At 41.1% G+C, this 23668-nt stretch overlaps 1 protein-coding gene across 6 annotated transcripts in view; it reads left to right on the top strand.

The window, feature by feature from the left end:
- Positions 1-23421, top strand: part of LOC114139759 (uncharacterized protein KIAA1211-like) — a 51349-nt gene extending 27928 nt beyond the window's left edge. For 5 of the 6 annotated variants that reach the window (XM_028009855.1, XM_028009860.1, XM_028009859.1 and 2 more), the window contains exons 3-16: positions 2683-2857; positions 4912-5038; positions 8746-8886; positions 8974-9030; positions 13056-13199; positions 15003-15108; positions 15392-15671; positions 15762-16206; positions 17305-18466; positions 20056-20159; positions 20235-20397; positions 20480-20598; positions 20673-20751; positions 22234-23421. In XM_028009855.1, the coding sequence (XP_027865656.1) occupies positions 2683-2857; positions 4912-5038; positions 8746-8886; positions 8974-9030; positions 13056-13199; positions 15003-15108; positions 15392-15671; positions 15762-16206; positions 17305-18466; positions 20056-20159; positions 20235-20397; positions 20480-20598; positions 20673-20751; positions 22234-22580 (3449 nt within the window). In that variant the 3' untranslated portion in view covers positions 22581-23421. The remainder of the gene's footprint in view (positions 1-2682; positions 2858-4911; positions 5039-8745; positions 8887-8973; positions 9031-13055; positions 13200-15002; positions 15109-15391; positions 15672-15761; positions 16207-17304; positions 18467-20055; positions 20160-20234; positions 20398-20479; positions 20599-20672; positions 20752-22233) is intronic. The other variant, XM_028009856.1, reaches the window with a different exon arrangement.
- The last annotated feature ends 247 nt before the right edge of the window (positions 23422-23668 follow it).

The following is a 23668-nucleotide window of genomic DNA, read 5'->3' as shown; positions in this document are numbered from 1 at the left end:
TCATAGACTTGTTTTTTATCTGATCTGAGTATTTGTTGGATGAAAAAGAAGCAATAAACTAAACAAGTTAATGATGTGGTCTTAAAGTTTTATCACTGTATTTTGTGTTATTATTGTGATAATTATAAAAGTGACAATAAGAGCCATTAAATTGTTTTTAGGCAATTGTGCGTCACATCAATTTTAGCCCCACAAACACAAAACATGCTGTTGAAAAAACATTTCCATTTCTGTTACGCTTCTTTAGGACACGAGTCACATAAAGAAGTGTGACTGGTTTCATCCTTCCTTTCAAATGTATTGGTTTTTATTTTGTTGAACAAACAGTGGAGGAAATAGTAAAACTATCAAACTCAACAACAGGGGCAGTTTTGGGAGGTTTTAAACGTTAAACATCATTTATCGTGACAACGATAAACCAAAATTCATGGCACAATAAGATATTTTTCACGATAAATGCCCACCCCTACTCCCAGGAAATAAAAATACGGCAACACATATGAGAAATTACAAAAGAAATTGCTAAGATTATAGACAAACAAGTTTTAATATTCAACTTTGTAGCCTAGTAATATGTGGCTGAGCTTGCAAATATGTTTATTTCTTGCTTTTCAGGTAGTATTTCAACATTTCTTGAGCTACTCTGTAACATGTGAAGATACTTGATTTTTAGAGATGGACCCAGTCACAGTAGCTCAACCCTTTATTTGTCAACTCATCCCCCAAACTTTTAAAGCTGTTCACTTTACCCGTGTTTTGATTTAAAAACGAATAAACTTAGGCAAATTCATACTTTTGTTGTTGTTCTTGTTCTTCCATGTCTCTACCAACTGTAGGCCAGTGGAGATGTTGGAACCACAAATTTAGCCATACGTGTGATTTTTTTTTTTTTTTTTTTTTAACTTGTCGTGACCACAGTTGTTACCAGAAAGGATAAGCGATTTGTCACGGGATACAACAAAACAAAGTGCACACGGTAGATCCTCTCTCCTCCTTCAGTCCGCTGCGTGCTTTTTCCCCTCAAAGGTCACCACCTTCTCACTGAGTCAGAGTAGATCAGCTCCTTCGTTTCTGACCTTAGCGTCCATTGAATTCTCCGTGCTGCTATTCTGAGGCCTTCTATTGTTGTTTTAGAAGCTGAATGTTGGCAAATCAAGGTTTACCCAGCTTTACAGCAGCAGAACTGCAGTGACCTTACACCAGCTTGGTGGCCTTTTTCCTGGTTTAATGATACATTATGTGGAGAATGGCTCAGTAAATGACAAGGTTGGGTGGTGCTTCCCCCCTGATATTTATTGCTGGCATGCAGAAAGGCTTCTTGTGCTTCACGTATTAATAAAACATATAAAGTAACACTTGATTTAGATTTTTTTTTTTTTCTTTCATCTGTTTGGATAGGAAATGATCATTTAGTACCGAAAGCGCTATTGCAGCTCAGAATTTGTTCGTGGAAGGTTTCAAAAAGGAAAAATACATGTAGCGCAATGCCAAATGTTCCTGGATAAAATGAGAAATGTTCACGTTTAAAATTCCATATTTGTGATTTAGCTCGGATCAGAAACGGGGCAAAAATGATGGGGCTTGTATAAAAAGAATATTATTTTTTGAAGTCGAAGGGTGGGCATTTATCGTATCGTTTATCATTATCGCAATAAATTTCTTATCAGAAGAATTTTGATTCATCGATCAATTCCAGTTAATGATGTTTTAAATCCCTCAAAACTGTCTATATTGTCGGAATTATTGTTTTACTATTTTCTACACCTTTTATTATCCATTTTTTAATTATTTACAATATAAATTCAATGTAATATACATGCTAAATACATTTGAAAATGTTTGCGTTTACTTTTGAGACACAAATCACGGTACGACTGGTGTTCTAAAGAAAAATATTACAAATGGGAAAGTACTTGTGTTTGTGTAGCTATAATTACTGTGTCATGCAACTATGACACAGCCAAGAAAACATTATATAAAAATGAAGTTATAAATAGTTCTTATAGTCACTTTTATCATTTTACCACAAAATATCGTGACTAAACTTTGTCCGTATCGCCCAAACCTGGTCCAAGCCAAGAGTTTTCAGAACGGCCTTAATTTTTTTGTTATTTTTTGGCATTCACAACTAAAATCTACAACTTCTGTCACTAAAGCTTGGCGACAAATTAGAGTGGAAGAAACGACATGGTGCGACGTTTGGTATTTACCTCATTTTAGGAGCAGATGAAGGTCAGGTGATTGTTTTTTCCACCATGCTCTTGAAAATTACGTTTTTTTAATATAATTAGGCACTACTTTCTGTTTGTTTGTCACATAAAATCTCCAAAAAAATCCATTGACTTTTGTAGTTGTAACCATGACAAAATGAGAAGAATAAACAGTTTGTCATTAAATGGAAGCAGTTTATATCCGCTGATGACTGCAAAGCATCGCTATAACAAGCATTAGTGTGTGTGATGGTCTGCAAGTATTAAAATGTGTGTGTGTGGGCGAGTGTGTGTTTTTGTGTTGGTGTGTGGTTCCTCCTGAACTTCTACCTGCAGCTTTCCACGGTCTGTAGTGATCTAGATGCTCTAGCGTCTGCAAGACGTTCCTCTGTGACATACCGTCATACGTCACTGTGCCATCTTTTTACAGTTAGTTGGAATAAACGACTTTTACTCTTCTTTTTCTTTTCAGGAAAGAAGAAATCAAAGTTCCAGACGTTCAAGAAATTGTTTGCTCGGAAGAAAAGGAAAGAGCCGCAGAGCGCGGGAGCGGAGGAGGGCCTGAAGGGGAGCCAGTCGAGTGACAACGTCAGCAAAACGTCAGAGAACAACACGCTGACCCCATCCGAGAAGGAGAAGGGTTCTGGGTACGATCACACACATTTAAACACCGATACAGTTCTACTCACTTACTTTTAGGAACCACAGGGCCACAGGAAATATATTTGTACCCCCCCACCTAACCCTAACCCACACACTTCAATGTTTTAGATCATAAAATCAACATTGGGTTATGTGTAAATACAAATCAAGTCATTTATTAGGGAAAAAGCTGTCCAATTCAACCTGGCTGGGTCTGATTTAAAGGAATCCCCCCCCAAAAAAACTCATGGCGACAACAACCGTCATCAGTTATTTGCGATAATTGGCAGGAAGTTGTTCTGCTCCATTATCCACATTAGCTTAAAGTTACAAACTGTTGACCAGAGACTCTCCTTTAGTTTCTCTGGTAGAGAGCACAATTTATGGTTTCATCAAATGTCCTGAAGCGGCATAACAGCCCCAGAGCATCACTCTACCACCACCATGTTGGACTGTGGGATCTAGCAGGGCAAATACTTTCTATTACCTTGTCATTTTTTAAACGTCCAGTCCCAAGAATGTTTTCCCAAACGTTTTCTGTATCAGAGGAGCTTTTGGTAAATGTGACTTTTGTCTTCTTTTAAGTCCTTCTGACGTTGTTCTGGTGTATTTTATGGTCTTGTGGATCAGTTTCTGAAGAACTCCTGTGGGTTTGGTAGGTTTAGCCACTGCTGGAAAAGTTCACCACTCTCCCATGTTCCCTCTGTCTGTGAAGTCCCAAAGACTTAGAAATGGCTTTGTAACACTTTGCAGACCGATAGATATCAGTAGCTGCATTGACCATATAATTCCGCAATTTGACGTTTTGACAATACATTTGCTCAGTGGAAACGCAGCCATTTTGAAAAAAACTCCTGTTTTTTTTATATAAAGCTTCGGCATTAGCATGAGGGTTTTTTTGTTTTTTGGGAAATTGGACAATTGGTTTATTTTGCAAAACTGCAATGGAAACACTTTATTTCGCATCATACGAGTCACGTGATCAGCAACTGGACGTTGCCGCTGGTGCAAACTACGAAGCAGGGGACAGGAAGTAGTTGGAGGATCATGGGACCAGATTCTTTATTGCATGATCAAACTTATTCATGTGGGATTTTAATCGTGTTTCTTATGTAATGGCAACACATATAATTATGAAACTTTGTGTTGCTGCCATAACATAATATTGACAGTTTTGCACGCACCTAGTGACTTTGTTTCCATTTTGTTCTTGAGTTAGTTTAGGCTTTTGTTGCCAGAAGAGTGTACTATTTGAGTGACTTTTTTTTTTTACATTTCAGTCTGGAAGTCTGGACTATTGAAACTGAACCAAAGAAATGTGGTTAAAACAGTTAAATCCTAATTTTTCAAGCGAGGCAGCAGTATTTTCATAGGAGCAAACTGATTCGGATTGCTTTTCCACAACCAAGTGTGATTGAAAAAATAAATAAAAAAATCAAGGCAAAGAGATCATTTTATTGGTTTCTGTTAATTAAAAAGGAAACTCACTGCTACAGTTGAGGTCTCGGATATTTACTACTAAATCATTGTCAGTGTACCCTTGCGCCTGTTGTCTAAAAAAAAAAAACATTTCAGAAGTTCCAATCAGTTTGAACCAATATTATTGATTTCCCTGTAGATGACTGAAAATCCAAAATGGTTTCTTACTGTTGTGTTTCTGCCCCACAGAGTTCTGCTGCCTGATTAGATTTATTTATTTATTTTTAAAATCCCATGTGTAGAGTTGATTTAGGAGAGACTGTGTTTTGAGGTTCATCTCCTCGGCGAAGGCTCGGCGCTTCCTGTTTTTGTCCACCAGGAGTGGAGCGTCTCTTCCTGACGACAGGTTCAGGATTTCTTTGTTTTCACAAGCCGTGCCCACTTCCTGCCTCCGCTGGCCTTTTGTCTGTGTCGCAGGATGTGTCTTGTTAAAAAAAAAATTATTTCCAATGGTCATCATAAGAAGTAACAGAAAATCGTATTGTTATAATAGTGTTCACAGCTTTTATTTTGTTATTATAAACATTTGGGGGGAAAAAAAAATCTCTTTTCTTTCTCTTCCTATCCGTTGTTCCTGAAGGTCTAGGATCAGTCTGGGCAACAAGGCCTTGTCACATGACTCTGTTTTCGTCTCCGACTCATCAGAAGCTAACGAGGGCCTTGGGGCGTCTCAGGACAGCATTCACGGGAAAGTTAAATCCCTACAGGTAAATATCAACCGCTGAGTTTTACTCTTTGACCCCAGAAGCTAAAAACTGAATCAAGAGCCAGTTCATCTGGCGTGGTAAGATAAGGTGCGGTGTCCTGCAAATGTCTTCATTCTTTGTTTTTTTCACCATTTTTTTCCAGAGGAATTTAATGTCAAAGACGAACTTGTAGTAGTGTATAATTAGAAAGTGAGGTCTGAAAAGTGTGGTGGGCATTTATATTCAGCCCTCTTGTGTTGTGATTACAGCTCCAATTCCATAGGTTGAACTTTTGCCACATGTTTACAACTTGATCATTCTCGCTCATGAACATGTTTTGTCCAAAGAGACATTTTATACCTCAGTACAGTAAAATAAAATTTGCTAAAAGGGCAGTATTATGTGAAATTTACATTTGAGCTTTACATCATGTTATAATGTTTTACCCTCATCAAAACATACCTGAAGTGTCGCCTTGATTCTTTTATGCATGTTTGAGGAATCTTTTCATCTCCATGGCAACCACCGAGCTGTGCAAAACACCTTGATGGACCTAGGCTCCGCCTTCGACAACGAAGCTTCCGAGAACAACCTTACCCACTCAGCTCCTTCAGACTAGCCAGCTGCAATTAGTAAACACCTGGTGGAACTGAGCATCAGCTGAGCTCATTGTATGAGCCACTTCTCAGTCAAACGCTGGTAAAAACGTTGTGAAAGGGTTAATAGAGGAATAATGCTATGATGACTTCCTGAAGGCGGAGTTTCAGAAAGAGCAGGAGCTTCTTAAAGAGACAGAGGCCCAATTTCAAGGCGTTAAATTACAAAGTCAAATTTCTTTAAAGTCATATGCAGCAACTTTATAACAAACGAAAGTGACGTAGTTACTTGATTGTGGTATAAAATGGCACTATGGTTGTAAAAAAAAAAAAAAAAAAAAAATACTGTCCCTTTAATATCACGTGACCTTTGCTCCTTTTGATTTCCAGCCAGTTGTTATAGCAGAGGACAGAGTGTAAGAGACGGGAATAAATCATCAGAAATGACCCTAAACTTCAGTGAATTACTAGAATTTAGGTGTTTATGGCAGAAAAGGTAATCAAAGAAAAAGTAACTGGATGACAAAGAGGAGGAGGAGGAACTGAGATGAAGCACATATCCGTCTGTCACAACAGCGGTCTAAAAGGGGAAGACGTGACCTCCAGTGCAACCGCTTTACTCAGCTACGGACAGCAGGAATTAAGCTGCTCCTTAAGGGGATTTGCTAAAGAGGAAAACTTTCCCTGCAGTCGAAATAAAGAGGAAGTGTTTTGGGCCTATTTACGGACCAATAAAAAAGCCAGATGATGCAGCTGGAGCTTCAGATATGAAGCTGCTCCAAAGGGTTAGTCGCAGCGATATGTCTGGCAGATGGGAGCTCAGACACAGTCATTAGCATAAACTGAGTTTAGAGAGAAAAATGATCCGATGGAGATATTCCCAGCTTAATCCTCGCTCTCAGCGGGGGCTTCCTGTTTGATGAGCGGAATTAGGTCATTCCAGAGCTAAATATAAGCACGCCATGCAAAGATCAATATCTAATGAGACCTACAGGATAAATAGCGCGGCGCTGCCAGGTAAACACGTTCAGACTATTAGCGGTGTTCTGTATTTTTACATTCAGCACATCCACAAAACAAGATTACTATCCACCAAAAATGTTACCAAACGAATTGTGTTACATCTATGTCAACTGAAATGGGACAAATACATAAAACTAAAATATCACTATTATTCAGTGCTGGCAAATTAGTTTAGACTCTTACCTGAGTGCCAGGAAACGTCAAAAGAAGTATGCTAGCACAGCTGCTAGCGTATGTCCGATGCTAGTAGCACGTTAGCATCTATCCCTGGGCGCTTCGGATGCTTTTACTAAGAGGACACAGTGAAATATACAAAATGAAAACACAGAAAATTTCTTCATATTAGAGATGAACTGAATAAAAACAACAGACTTTTTTTTAAGCCCAGTCTTGGTTAAAGACAAAATTGTATGCTAATCTAGCCTTATTCCCAGACACAAACGTCTTTAGCAGCTGCGTGGTAGAATTACCTTTTAAACAGAATTAGTTGTGATGTTTTAGGTATCATTTCACAAGAGTCTCACATCAGTTTTCTGGAATTTTAGCCAATTTATATCAAAATGTGTTTCCAGCTGTTTCTAATTTTTTTTGTCCTATTATGTACAGTTACCGCACAACAAAAACAGAAACATATAAATTTTCAAAACTGAATGTGGCGATGTATTTCAACTTAAGTCAAGTGAAACTCAATATTAAATCAACGTTCTGTTTCAAACAACTTTATCTTTCTGAACCAATAAAGCTAGACGAAGCAATTATTTAACTAATATTCAATAGTCAAGCAACTCTACATGAATATTGATTTCTGAACCTTTCTAATATCTGTATCTATTTCTAATCATTGAAACAGGCCGTCCAGACTCGCTCAACGAAAGCTGTGTTTTCCAGTGTTTGCTTTGTGCCCAAGTAAATGAGCCCTTCAGTGCCTGACAGAGGGCAGCATGGAGATAAGAAACCTGTTTGAGTTTCTGTGATACCGACAGAACGTGCAAGAACTTTCACCCTCCGTTGTCAATGAACCCTACGCAAAAGTCCCGCGTTGTTAATTATACTCCACACTGACTCAAAATATTACCAATGTGTAATTATTAAACGGGAAGTGAAACCTTTGGGCATTCCTATCATCTCTGGAAAGCGAATTAACACATCTTCTATCAGATCTGCGCCCTGCAAATATTGTAGAATGGAAGGAAACTTTTTTGTCTTATCATATTAGATTCTGAAAATGGGAACATTTATTTGTATTCACAAGTAACAGTTTGCAAAATTCCTCAAATGAGTTATTTGAGCCTCTCTGTGTTGTAGTTTAAGTACAGCTCCAGGTGTTGCGTGAATAAAAACCAACAAACTGGTTTAGATCAGAGCACATAATTCGAGAAATGGACTAGTCAAAGTCCAAATCTTAAATCTAAATTAGAATCTGACACAAGACTTGAAAGAGGGGGGGGGAATTAAAGATTTTAGAACATTGAGAAAAAGAAGTGATTCCCCAGAGGTTTGATTCAAAGAGATGAATAAAAAAAGTGGACTACCCTTAAATTAAAAAATAAATTTAAAAAAAAACGTGGTGTTTTTTTAATTCGACTTACAAGCTGCCAAAATGTGAGAAAAATGTAAAGACAAAAGAAAGTAAAAAGTTTTCCCAAGTGGTTTGCGAGCTTCCTTGTCCTCCGTCGTTCATGACGGACGAGAATCACATCCAGAACTCGGTCTGTCTGTCGGGTTTCCCAACCGTACGGCCAGGCTTAAAGGGGAGCGGCTAAAGCAAACGAGTTGGATTAGCAGCGCTTGCTAATGGTGTCATCTAGAAAATTTCATTGTGAAATAATCATTTCTGCTGCCTGAAAATTGAGCTGACGACAGTCACAAGACCGTCACATGGCAACAGTGTTCAGTCAGAAACCTTTCTTAGATATGCTGCTAGCTGACTGCTACAGGAGGCCCACAGCAACGCTGTCCACAATGAGTTTTTGGAGATGCATGGTAATATGAATTGCAACATTAAATGTTCCTTTGGGATAATAAAAAAAAAAGGTGCTTTTGGACTCTGCAGGCACTGCAAAGAGAAATAAAATGTGTTTATTATTGCTGCTGATGTTTGGTCTGCAGCTCCAGCTGAAGCAGGCCATCAGGCTGGGTTCTCCTCCGTCCTTAATGTGTGTGAAGAAGACCGAAGACGCCGGAGCCACGTCTGAGGACGACGGCCTGCCCTGCAGCCCACCCGACTACACACCCCTTCATTCAGTCAAGGTAGCACACACACACCCACACACCCCTACAGTCTGTCTGGAGTTTTTTTGGTCTAATGTTTTAATTTTCTTTCTGTGCTTTTCTCAGAGTAAAGCTGAGAGGTCCAGCTCCAACAGCCTGCATGGAGTAGACAGCGACGAGCAGGTAATGAAACACTTTAATGTTTGTTAGCCGAGATGGGAAAGTACAGAAATTGAAGTAGAAGTGCAGTTAATTTGATGACGTTTTCCTTAAATACGAGTGAGTTTATGGGTGTAAAATGCTACTCGAGTAAAAGTAACAAGTTCGTCATGGAAAATGTACTGTAATGTAGGTGAAAGTTGGGAGGAAGAAATTTTGTGAATTTCTCAAAAGAAATGAGAAAATATTGGTCCCTAACTGTTAAAATGCAATGCAAAATCAACTGTGAGCAGCCAGTACGACATCATGAATATCAACTGATCAATTATTTATTTCGGTCATTTTTAACCTTTCCACACACAAAGAAAAAAAAGGGAGGAAAAACACACACACACACACACACAATGCTGAAAAAATGAAATGAAACAAAAAAAGCAAAAGGAAAGAAAATAAAATAAGACAAAAAAATAGATGACAACAGATAAAAGCTGAAGGAGCGATGCAGCTTTCTTTCTGGATTTTAAAAGAAAATAGTTTTACTCTAATAAAAATTATGATTTCAAATGTAACTGATTGAAATACTTTACCCAAAACATACCCAAGTAAGAATCCAAATTTTACTTTCTTTTTTAAAAAATCTTTCCATACACAAGGCAAAAATGAAAAAAGCAAGAGAAAAGAACAAGACAAATCTAGTTCAAGAATAGAAAAAAAACACACCAGAAAAATCTAATCTTTTTTTATGGTGTTATTTATTTAATTGTATTTTTAGTCATTAACAGATGTGACGTCAGATGTAACTGAGTGAAATACTGAAGTAAGAGCAAAAGTTCGGGTTTTTGTGAACTAGTAAAAATGCTAGTAACCAGTTTACTAGCTTCCCGTCCTTCCATTGATTTTCACGTTTTGAACTCGTTCACATGCTTCCGAGCTGCTGCCGTAAGTAAAGCGAAGGAAAAAGCTGCAGGAAGAGTCTCTGTACTGTGTGAGTGTGTCTGTGTTACGGGACGTTTCTGCTCATGTGATTACGGTGATGAACATCTCATGATCCGAGTCTACACATTAAACTCCTGGATCTAGATAAAAGCATTCTTCATGTAAAACAAACCTCACTCTCTTTCTCTCTCTCTCCTTCTGTCGCTTTTTCTACTTTTTTTTTCTCTGTCCCTGCCGCTCAGTTTTTCCCTCGATGCTTTACGGCAGTGGTCCCCAAACTACGGCCCGCGGGCCAGATGCGGCCCGCCTCCACATTTGGTCCGGCCCCCTGAACAATACCAGAGTATTTTCATATATGTGCATTTTTATTTGATAAGTTGGACTTTTGCAATAAAATGTTCCTTAGTAATGAACTTTATTTATTATTAACTACTAGTTAGTAACTATTTTATACATGCATATAATTGACCCTAACCCTTTTTTTATGTGGAGAACCCAGTGTTACTTGGTTATTATTTATTTCATAAATAGTGTTATTTTCTGACTTGTTCTCTGAAGAATCCAGAAAAGGTTATTTGATTGTGCTTTCTGAAAAACAATACATTTTTATGTTTAGCACTCTTACAATCGTCACACTTTTTCTGTTACAAACTGACCCCGGCCCCCCATCAGAGAAGGGACAAGTTATGTGGCCCTAACAGGAGAAAGTTTGGGGACCCCTGCTTTACGGATTTGCACTCCCGAGCCCTGGATGCGGCGAGAAGCGGCCGTCTTTTTCAGCCTTCCCAACTCTGGCGGCGGCTGCAGGCTCCGCCAGCAAACCGGGACAAATGAGCTTTTAATGACAGTGAAGCTTTGGTCGTTACAGAAGCATTTCGGCCCAATCGCGCGTTCCCAACTGGAAAGAGTGACAAATGACCGGCTGAAAAGACGTGCTCACAAAAAGTATAAAATCAGCCCTTTAAAGGAGATTGCCCTCACAGCAGTGAAGCTCAGGATTCCAGTTAAACATTTAAGATGAGTTTATGTTTCCAGTTTGAGTTACACCGCTTTGAAAAAGTTTTTTTTTTTTTTTACATGTCTGATTTTCATTGCGTCTAGTTGGGATTCTACGTGCTAGATTCTGTTTACTGCGTCAGACAATAGAATAACAGATGCTTCGGTGATGTCACTTCCTCTTGTTTTGGCCCACACGATGGAAGACTTATTGGATTTAGTTAAAAACTGCAAACAGGAAGAGGTTGGTTTTTTTTCTGCAAAGGGGAATGAGTTTGAAACTGATCAAAATATTCAAACTCCTAATTTTTAATATTTCCCACAGATTTTGTATTTGTGAAAAAGTAGAAAACAATGAAATAAATAGATATTTGTAGTTGTGAGGTGTTTGCCTTGACTGACTAGTTCCAGGTCCGTTTCATGTTTATTGAAAATGACGTTAATGTCAGCGTCCGCATGTTTGTCCCTCAGCGATCTGAGATTAAAAACATGCAAAAATCATTCCTAATAACTGGACCATTAATCAATGTGTTTGATGTTTATATGCTTGATGATTTTAATGATTGCATTGGACAAAATCTATTGTTTGTTGCTTGTTTCATAGTGGCACTTTGAACTGCCTTGTTGCTGAAATGTGCTCTGCAAATAAACTTGGACTATTGTGATGGTTTGCCTAGAGCACGGTGGTAAAAAAAAAAAAAAAAGAAAAGAAAATAATCTTTTATTATTATTATTCAGATGATCTTTCCAGGTAAAAGCAAAATTCTGGAAACAAGTTTGTAACAAGTTAAATACACAAACCAGGCTGAAATTCTGAAGCACCAAACATCCAGCTACATGTTGCTTAGCATTAGCCGTTAGGTAGCTGGCAGCTGCTGGAGGAGGAGAGGAACTTTCTGCATGCAGTGAGCTTAAAGAACATCTCCAACAAGCAGAGTTCCAACTGATTTGATCCGTATTGTGGGTTCTCCATGGTCCCTGTGTGGAATGTTTCTGCATTTTCTCCCCGTCATGCGCGGGTTCTGTTTGGATTCCTCCTACAGCACAGAAATATGCACGCTACGCTAACTGGTTCCTTTCAAAAGCCATTAAGAGTGTGCGTGTACCAGCGCAGCTGTTTGTGCTGTTTCTGTCTCTGTGTGGCGGGTATAGACAGTACATGAACATAGGATCCATATTTTTATATTTGCACTATGTGGGGAAAAATATATAAACATAAATAAATAGAATGGCTAATTACCAATTACAATTTACATTTAGCAGCATTTATGTGTATCTTTAGCTATGTTTATTTGCATTTTAACATAAATCGTTGGATCGGATGTTTCTGAAATGCACAAACTCTCATTTAAGAACTGTATTTGTTTCAGTTCATGCGTTCCTAAAGAGCACAGCCTCCCATCTGCAGCGCCGTAAATAACCATCATGTGCTGACGGGACGATGCTGCTTATTGTGTTCATACGTGTTTCTGTTCAAACCAATCCTCAAGCTGCTCCTCTGACCTTAAATGGAAGTGTGCAGGTTGACCTCTTCTTTCTCTGCATGTCACCTTTCTCTCTCTCTCTCTCTCTTTTTTTTTTCCCTCTCCTACTTCTGACCCTTTTTCTCTCGCTTCCAGCCACACTGACCTGCTGTATGTGTGTCTGTGTGTTCGGGGTGCATTCCGATGGTTAGCTCTGCAGTCAGCGTGTCTGCTTTTAGTTACAGCGCTCCGATTCGACACGCCTCCTCGCCTCACGCCGTCATGTTTCTGTCGAGACGACGTTCTGCTGCTTTACATTTCGCCTCAATGCTAACCGCAGTTTAGAGACCCTAAAATACCTCTGACTTTTAAAAAAAACAAACAAAAAAACCCAAAATTGTGTTAGTGTGGCCTGATTTTGGCTGACCCAACATTTTTCTACATTACTCTGAAGGTTGTTTTATTTTTTGCTGACTATGTGGATGGAGTTATCTGAGCTCAACAGGATAAAGGGGTTTCCCCCCTGAAGTGTAGTCCAAAAACATCAAGCGGTTCCTTTCTCTTATGCCGATAAGTGCTGGGAAAGTGAAGCTTTTGTCAATAAGTTATGTGGGAAACACTTTGCTGGAACCTTCTGTCTCCTTCCCCCGCCAGCTGTCCGACAGAGCTGTGAGCCCCCCGGCGGTTCCCGGGGACTTCAGCCAGCCGGCCAGTCCCTTCGTCTGCCTGGATAACTCTGCTGCCAAGCACAAGCTGGGCCTGAGAAACAAGGCCTGCAACAGGAGGAAACCCGCCCGCGTAAGACAACCACACACATCCTCCAGTTACATGGCCCAGAAGGGTCTAGGTTTGGTATATATATTTATATTTTAATTATTGGTATTTATTTTCCTGTTTGTGGTAACGAGCAGGGCCAGGTTCCTGGGCTGGAGTCAGTTTTGGTTCCCCGTCCAGCTCAGAATAATTATTTTACTAATGAAAATTATGGTACATTAATGTGTTGTCCCTCATCTCAGCGCTTATGAACCGATGCATAGTAATTTTAACACCCTCCCTGGTCAGTGGCTCCATGCTGTTTCCCAGGAAATCTACTATAACATCAGAATTTCCAAATACTTGATTATCGTTTGGATCGTGAAAATCTTAAAATCTCAATTCAACTTGTCTAGTATTGAATTGGGAGTTTTAGAATACATAAACACATTTGTGAAAAAAAAAAGAAAAAAAAGAAAAGTCTTTTCTGGCCCCTCAAATAATTGGGGGCCCCGGGCTCCAGCCCCTGAAAGTTCTTTCTAAAATCTGTTCCAGGTGACAAACATGGAGTCGCTTCAATAGGTGAAATGAAGGTTTTGACAAAAAAAAGTTGATATAATTGTTTAAACAGGGTGTCTGTGCATCCTTAAAAACTGTTAATTAACCTAAAATTAATGTTTTACATTCATAAAAACAATGTAAGTTGGTCTGAAGTATATTAATCACAGGTCTTAAATTTTGATGTGGTGGGACTTTTCTGTCAGGCAAATGTTTGAGTCGTATTCAGACGTCATTTTGTTTTTTGACTGGGGGCAGTTGAAGCTACCGCTAACTACCTGCTAATTTACACTTGCTAGCTAGGTAGGTTTTTTGCATCCATCATGGGTAAGTGTGAATTTATCGGCAGCTGGCTGGACAATGTTCATCTCCACCACTGTAGTCATCCCATATGATGCTATATGCGTTCTGTGTAAGAAACGCTTGGCAGTGCTACTATATAAAATATGTCATTTTCTTTTGTATATTTTTGTCATAGTACTGTCCTTAATTCATAATGGTCTTAAAAGCCTCTTAAAAAGCCGTAAATTTGAGTTAGTGACACCTGAAGAGACCCTGTTTAAACCCTGTGTTTCTACTAGTCACTGAAACACAAATGTGTAAAATAAAGTTTTGTTTATCATGTAAGTATAAAGATACACACAAGACAAGAAAATACACACTGGGATCATTTGTACATGACAAGACTGTATTTTAGCAAATATTGTTTACTTTTCTCACTCTCACACTTTTATAAACCTGCTCAGGTCTACCATGCTAATGCTAGCTGATGTGAACATTTAGCTTTAGCTGAATTTCTTTGATTTCTGTCCTCTTAGCAATACTGATATCATTTTTCCACCTGTTATTTCTGCTGCTTTACATTTTTTAATGCTGGTACTTTTTATTTTAGGTGTAAAATGTATGTAGTGTTAAGAGGCTAACCGTCCCTTCCCCGTTCAGGTTTTAGTTAGCTTGGAGGCTAGCTTTTTGTTTTCTTGTGATTAGGAGTCCCGCTTGCTACCTTATGTGATTTTTCCAGTCATAATTGTGGGAACCAATTAGTCCTACAAAAAAGAAAAAAAAAAGAAAAAACCCAGATTGTACAGATGGATTTATTGTACACAAATATTTAAGTAATCTCACTGTGTCTGCAGTACACAGTTAGAAAATATATAAGCTAAACTCCCAGAACTTACACCTGACCTGGCCTAAATCTTAAGTCTTGTTCTTCTGAGGACGTTTTTGATGACGTCCTCACCCCGTTGTACAGTAAGTAGCAGCTGATGATGACGCTTCATGTCTGTGCAGCGCCTGGAGTTGAACACAGAGGGCGACTCTGCAGTGGAGGAGGAGGAGGAGCTGACGGTGTCTCTGACGGCAGCAGACGTTACGGAGGAGCAGCAAAAGGCAGAAGGTCAGCGCCGTTCATTAATCGCTCAACACATTTCATTAAGACACACAGGAGTTTCTGAAGGCCAATAGCAAATTGTAATTGTCACTTTTTTTATTTATTTGCTTTTTTTTCCTTTACGTATCTGAAGTAGAACCTGAAGGGAACTTTAGTTAGTGATGGTGTTTTTTTGTTTGTTTGTTTTGTTTTGATTATTAGTTGTTTTGTTTTTTTTACTTTTGTCAGTGTGTTTTCCCATTTCAAGTTAACCGTGACTCTTAGGAACTCTTTTCTGTCTGTGACTCAGTAGAAAGTTGGGATCAGCTGAAAGCGGAAACCGAACAGGAGGAGGACGAAGAGGACGAACCCCAAAAGGATTCCCCAACGTTCCCGCTCGGGGATAACGAGGGAGAAGATGATGCGGAAACTGAACAGGATGTTTCTCACGCCCTGGACGCTTCCTGTCCTCTAGAGTCCAGTCTCTCTGAGGAGGAGGAGGAAGATGAGGAAGAACAGGACGCCTCAATTGATAGGCACGCTCCCTCCTCCAGCTCCAGCTCCACACCCACCTCCTTGGACAGTCCCAGGTGCTCCCACATCATTTCCTCCTTCTTCTCCTTTCAGTGTGTTTTTTTTTTAAACCTCCTCCACTCAAATAAAACCTGTTGATTTTCTAGCGTCTCACCAGAGCCCCCTGCTGGTCAGACGGAGCACCTGACCGGCCCCGAAGGATTCTCCTGCACCGTCCACTCTGAGAGTGACTCTTCGTCGGAGGAAGAAGAAAACGTCGAGGAGGGGAGCTCGCTCTTGGAGGAGGTGCTGAGCTCCTTAAAGACCTCTTACTCGCCCGATGTGGAGGTCAGCGGCGTTGTCATGGAGACGGAGGATGAGGCAGTGGAAGTTGACGAGAGGAAGGAGGAGGAGGATCCCGCTGGTTGTGAGGGCCCCGCCTTGAGTCCTGACACGTCTGATTGGACTGCCCAAGAGGAAGAGGAGGTTCTTCCTCAGTCTCTACAGGAGGAAGAGGTCACTGTAGAAGAAGAAGAAGAAGCAAAAAGCATAGAGGGAGAACCTGAGGAGGACAAAGTTTCGGAGCGATTCATTCAACACATTCAACACACTGTAAGTCTTTATGTCTTTTTGAATACTGTCAATATTAGTTTTCCAATTATTTTTATTGCTTAATTTTCAGCTTCATATTTGAATAATTTATAAAAAGCCAGAAAGTTTTATGTTTCACAGATGCCTGATGTTTTTTGCTTTTAATGGACTATAGGAACAAGATAAATCTGAAAGAAATGAATGAAAAACACGTACCTGGATATATATACAGTAGATAGATAGATAGATAGATAGATAGATAGATAGATAGATAGATAGATAGATAGATAGATAGATAGATAGATAGATAGATATCTCTATATACCGATAGATGGATATATATATATATATATACATACATGCTTACATATTGGCTGTTGGTTCTACCCAAACTCCATTGAGAAATTAGTCAAAGCCCAAGATGTTGTTATGGCTACAAGTTGTTTTTTTATAGCTGCAAGATGTAACTTTTATTTTAAAATAAAACAACACAATTTTTTTTAACATATTTGCTAAAACTGTCGCAATGTTGTGACAGTTTAGACATATGACAGATGATCTGTGAAAAAAAAATCTAACTCCTCCACTTCTTCCCAGCTCTAGTATTTGTATCTGTAAAAATGCAGCCGTCCTAGTCAGAAACAACCAATCAGAGCAAGGAGATGGTTCCTGGCGCTGTCAGTCATGCTTTTGTACACGTTGCTCAATGTGCTAATGGTGGAGAAACAACTCGCCATTACAGAAAAACCGTCTATCCGTCGTCATTGGTGGCTATGCTTACTAACATTAGCATCCATGGCAGGCTAGCTGTTGGGAAGAAGCTGTAGCGTAGCAGTTAGCGCTCAGAAAAGACAAAGGGTTTTTTCACCGATTAAGTGTCTCATATTCTACTTGCAGCGGACAGTTTTGATAAATATGTATTTGTTATAGAAGTTACATACTGTAGCTTTATATGCTAACATTTCTATGTTTGTGGGCTTTAACCAACACCATACTTCGTCATCAGCAAATGTGTTACACAAACTAAAGATTCAGGAAGAAATAGTACCGTTGGAAAACTCCTAAGTTCCTCCAACAATGTTCAACAGTGTACATCGTTTTTACACTCGTATTTTCTAGGAGGAGGAGGAAGTTGAATCGGAGAAAGAAATCAAACAAACTATCAACCAGGAAGAAGTGGAGGAAGAATGGGATAGCGGCGAGGAAGAGGAGGAGGAGGCGGTAGAGTTAAAGGAGGAGCCAGAAGCTGTTGAGGAAAAATGCGAGAACGAGGTGGAAGAAAGGGAGGAAGGAAGCTGTGTCGAGGTGGAGGAGGTGAGAGATGAAGAAGAGGCACAGGAGGAAGCAAAAGGGGATGAAGAGGATATGGCAGAGGGGATCCCTGGCGCTGAAGACGAGGAGGATCCAGATGCGTCATCGATTCAAGAGGAAGGCGAAGGAGATGATGCTACCCCAGAGATGGATGATCAAATAGTTCCCAAAGTGAACGAAGAGCAGGAGGTTTTAAATAAGAACTCTGGAGCTGAGGAAGAGGAAAAGGAAGAGGAAGAGCTCCAGGATTGTAAATCAGAAGACGTGGAAAGAAGTCCTGATGGATATCAGAGTGGAGACGACGTGGAATTGGGAAAAGATGGAACAAGTCCCCTCATGGAGGAGAAGGAAGCTGACCCTGAGGAAGAAGGTTGTGTTTCCTCCAGACTTCCTCCGCTGTTCCTGTCGGAGTCGCGCTCTGTTTCCTGTTCAGATCAGAGTCCCACCAGTTCCCCCAGTAAGACCAGCACCTTATGCATCCATCTGGCTTCCCCCACCTCAGAGAAACCCAGCTCTCCGCTCCGGCTCGCTGCTGTAACAGAGCCGCTTTCCCCCACCGAGGAACCCACAGAGTTTAGCATGACAGAGCGGATAGAGGGCGTGAAAAAACCAGAAGTAGAAGAGAAGCAATCAGCACCAGAACAAGGTGATTCCTCTGGACAGGAAGTGCCGTCAACACCGACGGATCAAAGCAAAGTCCGCTTTACCGTCGCCCCGGCGTGGCAGCGGCTACAGAGCCACCCCACCTCCCCGTCTGCCGCTCCGGCGCTCCGGGACAGCAGAGCCGAGGTGGAGGCAGCGGACCGGAAGGAACGGAACGTGAAAGCAGAACCCGGCAGCCCGGCCGAGGCGGAGGTGGCACCGAGTCCGATCAGAGGGAGGAGTTCAGGGAGCTTCACCTCCAAACTGCAGAGCTACGTAGCGTCTTCTCCAGCTGAGGCCCATACTGCAGCGCCGGGGAGAACACCAGGTGAGAACACCAGGGCTTTAAAGTAGTTGCCATGGTACCTACACAACAAAATACGAAGTTCTGAATATGAATGAAGTTACAGCCTAGAGCAGGGATGACCAAACTTTTTGCCATTATCGTCCTAGCTCTAGGGCCACATTTAGTTTCTATTTAAACTGAAAAGCTGAGCCGGACTTTTGTTTTGTTTATGGACAGGGCACCAAAACTGGTTCTAGCCCAAGGCCCCTCATTCTTCTAAACCGGCCCTGCTGAAAATATACTTTTCTTTCTCCAAACATTTGTGGTTTTTATTTCCTCAATAATATGCTAAATAGACAATATTTTAAGTAGTCTAAATGTTGTAGAAAAGGAATCTGTCAATTATTGTTGAACCAAAATACAATCAAGGTCTTTCACAGTTTCTGTATTAAATGACAAGTAAATATTTTCTAGGACTTTGTTGGGGGAGGTTGCTCTTTGTTGCTTCTTTCTTTTTTTTTTTTTATAATACTTGGCAATAATGGGTTGCATAGCACTTGCTAGTTTTAGCAAAGTGTAATCACTGAAAACAGAAACATTGTTGATAAAAGAAAAACACTTTGTCTCGCACCTAATGAAAACCCAGAATTCAGTTACTCAGAAAATTAGGATATTGCATAACATAAATTCAAATAAAATGCTTTTTAAAAAAAAAAAATTCTACGGTCTACGTCCGGCATGAGGCCTGGGGACCAAATGTGTCCCGCCATAGATTTTTATGAGCTCCACATAGAAAGAAAAAAACTGTTGTGCGCTTAAATATTATTTTATCAATCAAATCGAAGCAGTTCTTATCTGAATAGTTCCAAACTGCAGCAGTGTAAAAAGAGGTTTAATATTATTTAATTATAAGAAGTGCTCTTTGAATACACAGGCAGCTGTTTGTTCATATTTTAACAGTTTAACATGTTTTATCATTACATTTGTTCACATGGACAATCATCCATCCATCCATCCATTTTCTGTGCACCCTTGTCCCTAATGGGGTCGGGAGGGTTGCTGGTGCCCATCTCCAGCTACGTTCCGGGCGGGAGGCGGGGTACACCCTGGACAGGTCGCCAGTCTGTCGCAGGGCAACACAAAGACATACAGGACAAACAACCATGCACACACACACTCACACCTAGGGAGAATTTAGATAGACCAATCAACCTAACAGTCATGTTTTTGGACTGTGGGAGGAAGCCGGAGTACCCGGAGAGAACCCACGCATGCACAGGGAGAACATGCAAACTCCATGCAGAAAGACCCCGGCCGGGAATCGAACCCAGGACCTTCTTGCTGCAAGGCAACAGTGCTACCAACTGCGCCACAGTGCAGCCCATGGACAATCATAATCTTTATATTTCCCAATATGAAAATGAGTTTGAGACCCCTATGGATAAGAATCTTGACTCACCGTCATTGACTGAAGTTATCGGAAAGTTTGGTGGAAGGAAAAAGTATGGTCAAGTTGTCATCTGCCAGCCATTTACCACCTGCGCTCTCTAAAGCTACAGAAAAGCAGAGTTAGTTTCTCTTACTCCTGTTTGCTGGGAGTGACTCTAACCTGTTCGTGCCACTGCCTGCAGAGAGCGCCGCGGTGGCGGAGGCCAACCCAGACAGTCCGTTTGGGGTCCGGCTGAGGAAGACGTCGGCTCTGCTCCGGTTCGGCTCAGAAGAGGTCGACTCAGAGGTAGGCAAACACAAAGCAGGAAGTAGAATCCGACGCAAACATTCCACTTTAAACTCGTCGTTGTTTGTCATCCAGCCTCAAGTCGAGTCGCCGACGCATCCGCCCTCCGCTAAAGCCGAGTCACCCCAGCCAATCAGCGGCAAGCCCCCCGCGAGCCATCCAGTCGGCAACAAGCCCGCTCTGCCCAGGAAACCGGAGGTCCACGGAGACGCCGGAGCCATACCGAGACGCATCTCAGGTCTGTGCCGCCGACCCGTCCCGCACCGTCCGCACGAGTCGGTTGTCTGACGCCGTCAATCTGCTTTGTTGTGTCCCTTCAGAACCGGCCGCAGCCCGAAGTGCGCCCGGCGGGTCCGATCCCCCCAGCTGGATCTCTATGGCCAAACAGAAACAGAAGGTTTACAAAGAAACCCCACTCAATGAAATTACAGTCAAGAAGGTAATCCTTTTTTTGTTTGTTTTGTACAGTACTAACACATGTAGCACATTTACAATGTGTTAATGCTTCATCAGGAGGAGCAGGAGAGGAAGCCGGCGTTGCCTCCATGCAGGGAGCAGAGCAGCAGCAAACCGCTTGAACCCACCAGCAGAGGTCAGCACCTGCAAAACGCTGGGATATACAGGAAGCTCTGCAGTAGAGCTCAAGTAAACAAAAGTTGTACTTATGGACGTGGAATCTTACTGGGGCAACACTGCCCCCACGTGGCCAAAGTCAGCTACTGTAAAACAGACCAAAGACTAGCCCCGTATTCAAGACGTACCATGATTATGTACGTCATAATCATGACGTACATAATGATTATGAAATCTACAAACAAGTACAGTATTTTCTGGACTACGTGTTGCTCCAGAGTTTAAAAAAGTGCAACAGAAAGAGGGGGAAAAACATTTAAGACGAACTTGAGTAAATGTCACATTTAGGTTTCAAAACTGTTCTCTGTGCTTGCCACCACCTAGTCGTACAATATAAAAAACATGAAAAAAAAAAAGAATTTAGATAAATATGGGAAACCTAAGAAGTAAGAAATCCACGTATACACCCAAAATTAGCAAACTTGAATTTTTAAGACTTTTAAAATGTTTTATTATTTTTAAAGGTTAAAGTTTGACACCTAAATAGCTAAATTCATCCAGATTTTTTATTTTAATCTCCATTTATACAAATGTCTACTATTTAAAATGAAGTCATTACATCTGCCTTTCCTGTATTTAATGTGAGATTGGATTTTTGCAGCCAATCAGTGACGTCCATGAATTGTTCTGTTAATCTTAAAACAACTTATACATCAGTTTTCCCCATGAGTGAACAGAACATTAGCTGTGTTTCCATCACAAATCTTTGTCTATATTCTGCTGATGTCGAAAAAACACAATTTTGCAATTCTGTTTTGTCCAGTGAAGTAAAGAAAGAAATTACAATCACGTGAATAAGCTTGTTCACACGATAAGTTGTTAAATATCATGGTAGGGGCAGATGTAAATAATTACATGAAATATATTCACAATTCAGTCGTGGCGCTAGCGCTCATCATCTCCATCAGAGAAGATGACAGAGTCTGTTTCAGATGTTAGAGTGACCAGCCCTGCCTACTGGGAGCGGCTACGTATGCTGTGTTTAGGGGAAATTGTAGTCGGCCATTTTAAAGAAGAGCTATGAATTCAACAAGTTGGAATAACACGCAATTTTTTTATGAACTGTGCGATGTGAGACCTCTGGAGGAGCTGCATGTCATCTGGAAAAAAATGTAATCAAACCATCATCTTGCTACTGCTTCCTGTTGTCTTCTTTGTCGTTTTCACCAGTAGTACCATCCGGTTGTTGTTCACGTGATTCGTGTGACGCAATTAAACTGTTTCCATTGCAGTTTTGAGAAATAAACCAATTTCACACGGCCGAAAACCACCTCACCCTAGGGAGAAAACTTTTTTCGAAATCTGTGTGTTTCCATTATCCGAAACCGTTTTTCAGAATTTCAATGTGCGCAACTGTAGTCGACGTAAACACAGCTAGTGTCTCCTGCATACATAATAATTGAGTCTAAATTCTCCATTTGATTGTGTGTTTTTTTTTCAGTGTCGGTAGAAAAGGAGACCAGAAGGACTTTCTCTGTTCCAACTCCAGTGCCGCCTCCGCCCCCGAAGGCCCCGCTCCAAAAGCCGCAGGCGCCCGCCACCCCAGCGAAACCCTTGCCCCGACCGGACTCGCCCCGCTCCTCCCCCTCGAAGCCCCCGCCCGTTCTCTCCAAAACACCGCCGGTCGCCTCGCCGAGGACTGTCCCGGTAAAGGCTGCCTCCACGCAGGCTGCGCCCCCGCAGCGGGGCTCGCCTCCCGCCGCTCTGCCCCAGAATGAGCCCCCCTGGATGGCGCTCGCCAAGAAGAAGGCCAAAGCCTGGAGCGAGATGCCGCAGATCGTCCAGTGACGGCTCCGTGTGCTCACGACCCAAAGAAAGTTTTTGGGTGTCAAAACGTAAAAAACTATAAAGCACCGCACTGTTTGCACGTTGTATCGCCGGCTTCGGGCATTCTGATTGGTCTCTAACGTGCAGTCCTTCAGCTACAAACAGCTTTCTTTGCTCTGCCTCCACATACAGCCACGTCTGTCTGAATCACAGAAGTAAATGTATCCATATTTCTCTCGGTCTCCATTATTATGAAATAAGGTGCCTAAATCAGGAAACTGTAACTTTTATCTAAATTAAGAGTCAAACATCAGCTAAGAACGCTGGATCGTGGCAGAAGCCATCCAGTTTGTAGAAGAGAATCGGTCTGTTTCAGTCTGCAGCGAGCGGACGTGTTCTGCACTTCCCTTTTCTAGTGTGAGGTGTTGTTTTTTGTTATCTCGGTGATGAAGAAAGTCCTCCAGGAAGCTACCTAACGTTTTCTCCAGAGGCGAAACTAATCACTGATTGCCGCCTCAGCAGGTGTGCAGCGATAATGAAAGTGTAAACTCTGTGGTTCCTCTCCTCTCCTGCTTCCTGAGACCTTCTGTTGTCGTTTCTCGGTGCGTAACCGCAGGGTACGACGAGCGCGCGTCCTGCAGACATTTGATATCCATAACAAAACATCCTGTTCAGGACCGGAACCGAGCGGTCAGCGTCCTCCCGTCTCCGGCGCCGAGCTTTGCTCACTTTTATTTACTTTTTGTCTTAAAGTAATTATTAATGTGTGACACGTTTTATTTTGCATTGCCTTTGGAGAATTTGTCTTGTACATAAAGTGTACAGTAAAAAAAAAAATCAATAGAAACAATGTTTTTCTGTGTGTGTGTGTGGTTTTTTGGTCTGTTTTGTGTGTGATAGGAGAGGAAATCGTGTCTTGTAAAAGCTTTCAGACTTTAATTTTTTTAATTTTGCAACCACAAACCTCTGAATTACAGGAGTTTACGTGACAGACTCATTGTGGTGCGTTACAGATGAGCACGTTTAAATTTTTTTTATCTTTTTCTGTCCTATTTTTCCACATGAATAATATTGCACGAACTGTTTGTTTTTCACTCAAGCTATCTGAC

This window comes from Xiphophorus couchianus, chromosome 23 (assembly GCF_001444195.1).
Source record: "Xiphophorus couchianus chromosome 23, X_couchianus-1.0, whole genome shotgun sequence".
In the NCBI taxonomy this organism is placed as follows: Eukaryota; Metazoa; Chordata; class Actinopteri; order Cyprinodontiformes; family Poeciliidae; genus Xiphophorus; species Xiphophorus couchianus.
Note: the sequence above shows the minus strand (reverse complement) of the source record. Positions and strands in the feature narration are given on the sequence as shown.